The sequence below is a fragment of the Staurois parvus genome, unplaced genomic scaffold (genome assembly GCF_062004578.1).
Source record: "Staurois parvus isolate SC_StPar_1 unplaced genomic scaffold, SC_StPar_1.0 ptg000011l, whole genome shotgun sequence".
Taxonomy (NCBI): domain Eukaryota; kingdom Metazoa; phylum Chordata; class Amphibia; order Anura; family Ranidae; genus Staurois; species Staurois parvus.
Window position 1 is genome coordinate 16211694 of NW_028317807.1, and position 11209 is coordinate 16222902.

General features: G+C 43.2%; 1 protein-coding gene across 1 annotated transcript in view; it reads right to left on the reverse strand.

Annotated features, from left to right (window-relative positions):
* The window catches only part of CPO (carboxypeptidase O), a 134205-nt gene extending 123996 nt beyond the window's left edge, over positions 1-10209 (reverse strand). The window contains exon 1 of the mRNA XM_089671161.1: positions 9982-10209. Coding sequence (XP_089527287.1) covers positions 9982-10079 — 98 coding nt within the window. The 5' untranslated portion in view covers positions 10080-10209. The remainder of the gene's footprint in view (positions 1-9981) is intronic.
* Positions 10210-11209: the final 1000 nt, after the last annotated feature.

Sequence of the window (11209 nt, forward strand, 5' to 3'; positions counted from 1 at the left end):
TGTGCCAAGCCCAGTGGTGTCCACCCTCGTCAATAACCAAGAGGTCTCATGATGATCGACACAGGCTCCGAGGCTACTGTCATGAAGTATGACTTTTATGCCCAGCAGTTCAGGATGGAAGAAGAACTGGACCTCTCATTGTTATCCCGCAAGGTAGCTAATAATTTACATATCATGGTAAATTATTTGGGCCTATGAGGCTCAACAAAGAGCAGCAAAAAAAGAGATTGAGCAAGTGGGGATTGTCTGCACACTTCCTAAACAAACATTACTCCTGGCACCTCCCCAAGAAGTGGTCTGGCCATTACCCATCGGGGCTCACAATAGGCTGCAAGGGGCCACAGTAATGGAGGAATCCTGCAGTGGTGCAAGGGAAGTGGATGGTTGCTCACACCTTGTCCAAGATTCACAAAGGGAAAGACCTGGTACAGCTCATCAACCTGGGGACAACTCAGATATCACTCCCCAACCATGCCACCCTAGCAGACCTCTACGTGGTGCCTTGTCAGTGCATCTCAAAGGCCCAACCAGGGGTAGAAGCAGTATGTGCCCCTCTACAGGCAGCCATGGCTTTGTTAGATGAACCCAATACAAACTACTGCTGGAACAACTTTCCTTTACTACAACAACTGCTGGAGAAACATCCACTGGTCTTCACCACCAGCCTGGAAGACTACGGGTTCACCGAGGCCATCAATCACCTGATCCAGATGGGGACACTCCACCCTTTCAGGAGAGTTCCCCCCAGCCCTGTGCCAAGAGGTAAAAGACTTGTTCCGCAACATACCACAGAGTGGAGTGATTTGGGACAGCCGTAACCCCTGGACTGCCCATGTGGTCTTGGTGCGAAAAAATATGAAAGCCTGTTATACCGTGTAGACTACCACAAACTAAGCATCTGTACACACTGGTATGCCTATCCATTGCCCAGGGTAGAGAATAACTTATGGCACTAGGCCAAGCCAAATGCTTCCCCACACTTGACCTGGCCACCGGTTACTAGCAAATCCCAGAAAGGGACCAAAATCATGAAATGACTGCCTTTATCACACTCCTGGGACAGTTCTAGTTTAACTGCATGCCCTTTGGGCTGAGTAATACCCCCAGCACTTTCCAACTTCTAATAAAGAGGCCTGGGAGACTTCAACTTTGAGACTGTCTTAGTCTACTTGGATGATATTATCATCATCTTCTCCAAAACCTTTCGAGGATCATGTAAGCACGGAGACCTGGTGTTCACCCATCTAACACAGTATGGGTTGAAACTCAGGCCCAGCAAATGTCATCTAATGTGACAGAAGATGCAGTACCTAGGGTACAACATGGAAGCTGGGGGGTCTCTCTGGACCTGGCCAAGATCCAGGCAGTGCGAGACTGGAATCCCCTAAAGACAGAGTCACTGAGCTCTGCTCTTTCCCAGGACTGTTGGGGTACTATCGTCGATTCATCCCGAGGTTCACTCAAGTAGCCTCTCCTCTTACCCAACTATTGAGTGGGCATGCTACCCAAAAGATAATTGGACCATCGACATCCATACAAGGCAAGGCCCCCAGCAACAGACCTTTGAAGCTCTGAAACAAAAGTTGGCTTTGGCACCTTTACTGGCCTTCTACATGTATATGGATGGGAGCTTACAAGGCTTGAAAACTGTCCTTGACCAGGTACAGGATGGTTGTGAACGAGTGATCGCCTATGCAGCTTACAACACACAGAGAAAAAGCCTCATACAATTTCTTCAAACTGGATGTTGCTGGCCCTATTTACTGAGAAGTTTGCGGAGTACCTCACTGGAGCAGATATTGAGGTCTTCACAGACAACAACCCCCTCGCTTAACTGCACAAAGCAAAACATGGAACACTGAAGCAACAATAGGCTGCATGTCTAGTGCGATTCAAATTCAAAGTCCACAACAGGCCGAGAAAGCTTAATGGGCATACTGATTCTCTGTCTCCCTATCCAGTGGTACACCCCATGAAAGATGTGGACTCTAGACAAGAGGATGTCAAGGTAGCCCCTGTCCTACCTATGCCAGCCTCATCGTACTCCCTCAAAGAACAAGTTACTGCCCCCCAGGTGATGGCTGCTGAAATTTATAATCAAGAGGCATGGGCACTGATCCAATAGAAGGATCCCAATCTCATGTGAGTAGAATGCTTCCTCTCACGGTGGCACAAGCCATCCTCCCACGAATGTCAGTTACTATCCAACACAGCTCGGGCGATCCTGAGGGAGTACAATCATCTTGAAACCTAGGACAAAGTGCTTTATTGGCAGGGGCGCATTCCAACTGAACAGTGAGACATCCTACAGGTGGTCCCCCAGTCACACATCCTACAAATCTGTACATTTTGCGGGTGGGCACTTCGGAGCTGGCAGAACTGAGTCTTCTTCTGAGACATTTCTTCTGCCCACCTATGGCATACTGGGTTCAGAAAGCTTGCCAGGAGTGTGAAAGCTGCTCTGTGCATAAGGCTCTACCAGAAAAGGTGACACCCCTGGCTATCACCAACTCAGGGCCCTTTGAACTAGTTACCATGGAATTATTGACAATATCCAGCACTTCTGCAGTGTACCGCTATGCCCTGGTCTTCCTTGATCACTTCACCAAGTTCGCAGTGGTGGTCCCCACCAAGGACCAGATGCACCCAAGCACAGCTAAACTGTATTGGGAGCATACATTCCAGCCATGCGGTTGTCCCAATGTATACTCTCGGACCAAGGCCTTAACTTTGAATCAGTAATTATGCCGCCTTAGTGGTATCTGGAAATCACACACCACTCCTAGTCACCTGCAGGGTAATGGAGCTTGTGAATGGTTCAACCGCACCATTCTGGGCATGTTACAAACTCCTAAACAAATCCACTGCGATAGATGGCATCAACATGTGGGGGCCATGGTGTGGGTCTACGACAACATAGCCCATCATGCCACAGGCCATACGCCCTTCTTCCTGATGTTCAGGCACTATGGCCGGCTGCCTGTGGACCTTCTACTTCCCTCGCAGGCACAGGATTCTTCTACATTCAGAAAAAATATGACCCCTTGTGTTGTGTCCCTGCATCATTTACAGAGGCCTCAACAAGATAAATATTCCCTATAATTATCCTTTATCATTGATGACGGAACTGTTTAGCTACATCCAAGCTAAGGGTCTGAGAGGATTCTACAACCTGTTTTAATGAGGCTTTTAATACTGGTAAGAGCCATTATGAGTATTTGGCAATGTTTTTTAGTCTCAGAAATGATCCTGCCATATTTGAAGAGTTTATCAATTACATATTTTGGTTCATAGAGATTTATTTGGAAGACATCCTCATTTTCTTTTCCTCACTTTCGGAACACATCTCTTTCAAACACAACTGTATTGTCCCATACAAGCTCTGAGAGCATTCTCTTTATGCTAAAATCTCTAAATGCATTTTTAACTAAACTCAAGTTTTTTTTCCCCAGATACATACATAATTTTGGACACTGAAATTTCTATGGATTCTGACAAAGTCCATGCAAAGTTTGTTATCATTGGTCCATATTTCCACAGAGTTCCTAAATATCATTCTCCCCACACAGGTCCTAGGAACAGTTTCTACTGATCTTATCTTCTCCATTGCCAGGGAACTGAAGCAGTACTAAATGACCTCCCAGGTGGAAATGTATTTGTACCCCTCCTCCAAGTTCTCTTGCTCCTCCTTCCTAGTTCTAAATCCCCTCCTTTACCTTCCTGTGACAAAGAAGAAGGGTACTTTGGCTCATGTCTTGACATGCCATGCTGAAGTGAGTTCCAGTGAGTCATTGCTGTGAGATTGGGCAATGGCTTGCTACAAGAAGTTTGCCCAAAGGAAAGAAACCTTTGAGAAGCTTTGTTCTTCAAGTTCTACATATAAGAACTGAACTGTTGCCCATTGCAGGTGGCAGCCTTTGCTACTCTCTAGGAGATGTCTTTTGAGCTGTTGCCTTAGGGGCAGGTAATAGCTCATCAACAGGGACTACTACAGAAAGTCACTTCCACGCAGCAGGGGATGGATCCCTTAACAAGTTCTATGGAATCCTGGCCTAGGGACAATGGCCGTTGATTGCAAGTTCTTTTTTGAAAGGACAGTTTGAAAAGACTTATTACTGGACACTTTGTGAAGATCTTTGCTGTGAAGTTGTTCTGCCCAGTGGGGGAAGGATCCCTTACTGAGTCATTGCTGCTGATTAAAGGTGGGATATTCCTGACATTGCAGGAAGCGGTGTTGCTGCAAGTTCTGGGAGATCCAGATGCCCAATCCTCCTTGGGATGGCAATGGACTTTGGTTAGCAGAGCCTGGGTCTTAACTTTGAAAAAGGACTTTAAAGTTTGATGAGTCCATTTTTCATGACATGCCTAGGTAGCCAGATTAGTCAGGACGTTTACCTCTGTTTCTTTCGGGGTTCTGAGAGATGGTGTGTCAAGAGTTGCCCTATGGGAGCCATCATTGGATCTTCCTGCTACTAGAATGTTATAGCTGATCTGATAGTTGCCTTTCAGTGGGAGGGCTCCCTCTAAGTGAGAGGATGATCCCACACCTAGCTTGCAGAGTAGGATGTAAATGTCTATCTATGTGTTCTTTTCTCTTTCCCTGCAGAACTGCAAGGAGCTAATCTGCCTCGGTTGAGGCACTCTACTGTAATATACTGTACATTGCTGATACTGTCTAAAGTTTGTTAGATAGTTGAGGGTGTAGTTAGGTATGTGTTTTTTTCACCCCACCCATTACTTAGGGGGGTGCACATAAAAGTTGCACTTGGTAGGGCTTTACCTAAGTCCTGTGTGTATACTTGTACAGCAGATACTTTATTTGCTAATTTATTTGCCTTTATTGGGTCTGTGCATATGTTACTTCTCTTTTCCCCCTTCAAGTTTGTGGGATACTCTACTTTTTTGTACAAAGTTTTTGTAGAGGTGGCTACCCAGGCCAATGGGGACATTTTTGGTGAGGGGTGAATGTAACACCCTCCTAGTTAGGTGCTAGGATTTGTATAGTTAGGATAAGTATAGCTGTTTTTCCTCTGCTTAACAGGGAGACTGTTAGGAAAATCTAACTGGGCTCTCTGCTTAATAGAGTGCTTTGATGGATTAGCCAAGTCTGCTCATGATGCACTGGTGCTGCTGAGTTTGCATTGAGTTCTGAACGCCTTCAGGAAGCTATGAAAGCCTTCCAGAACCTGGGAAGGAACTAGGAAAATGAGCAGAATGAATATGGATACAGCCCTGGCCAATTGCAGGGAAGGGTGGCCCCATTGCATGCTAGGAGTGATATTTATGTTCTGTGAGCACATGGGTAAAGCATCTTTCCCCGGAGAGGATTGTATCAAACCAGGCTGGAGGCAGGCTTGCCTTGCCTTGCACTTGCTGCAATGTGGGCCTCAGGTGGGCGACCTTAGGGCCTGCAGGTAGAAAGAGTGACCCTGGTTCTACAGTAATCTGACTGAGGGAGCTGTCTGCCAAAGATCTGTCTGCTGTCAGTGGAGAGAAAGTCGCTTGGAAGATTGGGAGGAGTTTGCCATTCTGTCCTTTTACACAGAGATCTTGGGGACTCTGTGTGCTTTGCTACCCCTCTGTACTTGATAGTCAGTGTGGGTCTGAGAAAAGGGAACGCAGGCTATTGTTTTGAAGAGTTTGTCCAACTGTTGCTACTGTAAAGGACTTTGCTCAGTTCCATTACTTTTGGACTGCCACAGTCTGCCGTAATAGGCCTGTTGCTGAGGAGCTCAGCTCTGCAACTACTACTACAGAAAAAGAGAGTTTGCTCACTCCTAAACTACTTGTTGCTACAATTTAAAGAGAAGTCTGCTATCTGCTTTCAGTCAGGGCTTCAAAAGTGCTCAACTAAAAGATCAGCTATATGTCCTCAGTGTGAACAGTTCTAATTTTGGAGTATCCTACTAAATTCCCCATCCCTATCCCCAGTTCTACAACAAAACTCCAAAAACAAACATCCCCTAGACTTGTCATTGAAGACAACAAGTGTAAGAGCATGTGTACCTGGCTGTAGAAAATACTTTGTGCCTGGCAGCGGGGTGAACAAAAAGGGGGGAAACCTTGGCAAAAAAAATACAAGTGGCTTCTTCTTGGGTAGCACTACATATGTAACCCTGTATGTTGTGAAATCTGTGCTAAATCTAGGTCTCCTAGAACCAAGCCTTGTGGTCTCCTCCTGCCTCTTTACATTCCCAACCATCCATGGACCTATCTTTCCAAGGACTTTATCATCAATCTCCCTCATTCTCTGGCCTACACAACCACCTGGGTTACTGTGGATCATTGAAGCAAAATGGTGTATTTTTTTTGGTTCTACCCAAGTCACCCTCAGCTAATCAACTAGCATCTTTGTTTATACAACACATTTTTCAGGCTGCAAGTATACCATTGGATATTGTCTTTGACAGGGGTTCGCAATTTGCCCCTAAGTTATGGCAAGCCTTCTACTCTCTGCTGGAGATCTCTGTTTCCTTTTTTTCTGCTTATCACCCCCAGTCCAATGACCAGACTGAAAGAACCAATCAACTTTTTCTTTAGTGCTTTCTATCAGATCACCAACTAAACAGGGGGTCACTTTTGTCATGGTCCAAATTTAATAGTTAATAATAGTTACCATTATTTTATTTTCTGGGGTTCACCTGTCTTTTGTGTCTATGGATATGGTCTAGAGCTCTGTTCTTTTCTCAGTCTGACTTTCAGTGTCTCTTGTACCACCTTGGTAATCCAAGATATCACCCAGGTCTAGGAGACAGTTTATGATAATCTGACATCTGCAGCATCCATTCAGAAAACCTTTGCTAATGCTTATCATCACCCATTTTCTGTGTTTAAGGTTTGTGACTTTGTATGGCTTTCAACCAAGAACATTTGTCTCAAAGATTTCTCACAGAAACTTGCACCAAGATTCAATGACCACATTCATTGTTCCCTAGCGTATTCAGAAGATAAGCCATGTTTATTTTTGCCCTAAACCCTTATGCTTAAAAAAATCTTAAAACATTTCATGTCTCCTTGCTGAAACCTGTACAACCTTAGCCTTCTCTATCCAGGCAACAGGAAGCAGTGTCTTTCTATCCAGAAACAACCTGAATTCTGGTTGCTGGGCAATAGGACATGGCCTCCCAGTTCCTCCCATCATTTAATTGCTGCCACCCTGTACTTTCCTGTCAGCTGCTGGGCAATGAATCTGGCCACACACCCCAGCTCTGGAATCAGTCCCTGGTGCATCTGTCTGTGCTTCTGTGCTTGTAGTAGTGTTACCAGGTGACCAAGTGCACCTAATTAATTTTTTTGTTCCTGTTGCTGATCTTTATGCATGGTATTCCTCTGTTTTCCACCAACCCTGAACTTTGTTATATTCACAGATTCCTTTACTGTCTGCCTCTTACCCTGACCTTTGCTCTATCCAGACTATGCCTACTGTCTGTCATCTGCCCTTGCTTGCTCTGTATGGAATGCTTGTAAGCAGGTCCTTACAGGGGATGTGTAAAAAATAAAGTTTTCCTTTGTTTTGGGTCACCTGTTATAACCCCTTATTGTGTGTACTTTTCATAAGTAAGGAGTAGTGAGTCAGCGGGCTGCCCAGTACTTGGGAAGGAGTTAAGGTTGCCAACTCCCAGGTGTTAAAGTGTTACTAACTGGAACAGTAAAATCAGCCTGTATATGCAGTAAAGCATGCTTTTTATACTTGCTGTGGAACCTAAGGGGTTAATCCTCTGCATTGTGTAAAAATGCTGTTTGATCCTGACGTCTCTGATCCTCCCCTTCTTCCAGTGTCCCCCTCATATCAAGTAGAGTCACTCTGCACATGCTCAGCATGGTGTGTATTGCTGCAGATATTTTTTTTTTCTTAGGAGAGTGCATGTGATCAGTAAAGGGCCAATTATCACTGTCCAGCCAGAGGTCAGGGGTTCTGCATCCTCCTAGAGCAAAATGAAAACTCCTCCTACAAGCTTTAACCAGCGCTCGGCTGGACACTGATAGAAGTCACAAAACTGCTCTAACTGCTGATGAGAAAAGGTATTTAGCAGTTTATATTTACTAAAATAATTGCGCTTCCATGTTCTGTGTACTGTGGGAGACCTGATATAGTGAATGCAGGGTCTTGGGTTTAGTAACACTTTAATGGTTCTGCCCCTTTTTGGTGGCCCATAAATACAAGGGGAGGTAACCTTTGAGAGAGCGTTTTTTTCTGTCTGTCTCCACATGGGAAGGAAGGTTTTACATGATGTGAGCTCTAGTTAGGGGTTCTCACCCTTGAAAGTGCACCCAGTCAGGGTACTAAGAGAAATGAAGGACTCTATGGACTTTACCACAGCCTGGTTAGGAAACAACCCGAATAGAGAGAGAGAGTAAGAAAGCATTCACTGTAGAATGTGTGCTGTATCAACTGAATGCTGCTCAGTAAAAATTCTAAGTTCACTCAAAAGGTACCTGGTCTTACAAAAGGGGATACATATAATGGCGTATCAAAAGAACAGGGCTTTGAGAAAAGGGGATGAAGAGGAACTGAGACAAGGCCACAAGGAAAGGGTTAATTGTGCAAAGGAGTTGGAGGGAGATGTAACTATTCTGTCATTACCATGAACAACCAGGGTACGGTGGAGAATGTTATAGCAGCCAGCCAGTGGGACCTTAGTACTTGGCAAGAGAAACAGTAACTGTGGTAGCAAATATTCAGAGTGTACTTGTTTATTGTGTAGAGAATTTCTTTTCTTTTTATTATATTTTTTATTTAACAATTTCTATAAATTAGGTTTATTGCCAAGTGAACAGAACAGTTCATTCCAAATCATGACAGGTAAGATGGATGTGTAATGTAGACTACCACTCACATGTTTCTTTAATAACTTACTATTGATTGCAGGTAGCCTCATCCTTTTTTTTTTTTTGTGTAGAGAATTTCAACGTGGGTGTCATGTCCACCTTTGCACAAGAATGTTAAAGACTGCAGTTTTGCCAAAAACAAAACAAGGAGTATCTATTTAACTTTTTAATTAAAATCTATGTATACAACTGTTCTAGGTCTAGACACAATGTTTGTAACACATAAGATCAAACATGCTCATAAAACCAGCAAATCAGATTGATCGACACTTTGGTTAATGGGAAAAGGTGTATATTAGGGAAAGTTTTTTGGTTGAGTTGTGACAGGAGAAAGTGGGTCCTCTTAAGGTGTCTGATGATTTGATGAACATTCTACGTACCCTGTCATCTGCCTTGTCTATACCTCTGTCTTATGGATTGTTGCTGAGCCCATTAAATCTCTCTCTGGAAAAGAACTGTTGGACTTGTTGCTGCGGGAAAATACATTTATAAATACACTCGTCATTACAGTGGAAGTGTGCATGGCAAACAGCTCACTTCTCAGTTGGAGTCTTTCCTTAATGCTGATTTTCACATGACTGTGTCCCTGGGCATTAGTGAATGTATTTGCAAGGTTTCCCATTGGGTATATTAAGTCCCCCCACACACTATCCCTTTTTCTAACCTGGCTACGATAGGCACATTCAACAACTGGAGTATATAGCTTTGTGTATGAAGTCCTGGAGGGTTGCCTTGCCTTAAGGGAAGGAGGCTCCTAAAGGTAAGCTACAGTTGCCCACTATTTACTGTGACTGGTATGTCTGTGGCTGGATCATACTTTTTTTTTGTAGATAAGCTGATACCAGGGACATTCTTCTGAACTCCCCTCCATTCTACAGACAGAAACATACACGATCAGATTACATTGGTGCGTTTATGGTGCTTATAGAAAGATCCTATGACAAAGATATTTAGAGTATCCAAATGTCAAAATACATTTTTATATCAATAGCTAGAATTTAAGTGTGGGCACAGTGGATTTGGTTCTATTTATAATGTATTTTAAAATATAGGCAAACCATTACATTTAGCACTTCACAAAGGCTGCTTAACAAATTCTCAGTCATCTTCTAGCAGCAAAATGGTTAACAGAAAAAAATCCCAGATGTTTACCTGCTAAAGCTGTCTCTTCTTTTTCTCTTCAATCTGTTCTTTGCTGGGATAGTACTGGCCAGAGCCAGCTGCCCACAATCTTGTGTGCTTGGCTCCATTTTAATACGCTGGCTACCCACGATGCTCCGGGAGCTGATGTCAGCGCATCAGCAGGCTCCCTGGAGCGTGTCTGAACGGAGCCCATTATGGTGACGATTTGAAGACAGGTTTTTAAAAACAATAGTGACAGAATTAAACAAATGAATGGCGCGCATGGCTAGGTCCTTAGCTGTTCTTTTCCAAACAAAAGAGAATGCACATATGGAGAAAGGCACGCTTTAATTAATCCGATGATCCCTTAAAGCTACACTCCCACTTACTACAGACATCCTCTGGCACTGCCTTACAGGAGAAAATATTTTGCAGTTTAACACCTTCTAAGGTTTCATTACTATGACATTATAATATAACTAGTATACAAATTAACACCTTTTATGGTCACTATTAGATTTAAAATATTGTAATATATTAGGTGTATATTGTAATTTATAATATACAGTACACAGTACAGTATATATAGGAGACAGAGAGCTAGAGGGTTTTTTTTTATAAATGGCCTAAAATACTATTAATATTAACACTGGCTGAGATGAATTTATTGCTCATTAGCTATAACTATATCACCAAATATATATAATATTAAAAGCATAACAGATATTCATTGTGATGCTAATAGAGTGATCAGAAACTGGCTGTTCCCATTAAGTTGGAAAGACTATATTTAAAATATGTAATTTGCTGCACATTTTATACTAAAGCTACAAACTGCACTTGTAATCAATACTGTTCTGGACAACGCAGCCACCTCTTGGAGAAAATACAAGATACACAGAAACTGGCACTACACAGTGACAAGTTCAGGTTTTCCTCTTCAAAAACTGTGAGAAAACAAAACATGAAAAACAGTAATTTGTTACCAGTTTCTGGAAAATGTAATTTCTTTGGTGGTTTTTACTTCTTTTAGGGGCTCAAGATTTGACTTAAACTACCATATTGTAGCAGCCTCCTAGATGGTGCTAGGATTAGTTAGATTTAGTGCTGGCTCACTGTGTTCACTGGAGCTGTGTGTGTTTTTGGTAAATTTAGCTGTGCTTAGTGCAGCTAATTATTTAGATTAGTTCAGTGTTTTCAGCTGCGGCTAGTCTGATTGCTCCTTCTGCTTCCACAGAGTGGTAGAATTCTCTGGAAC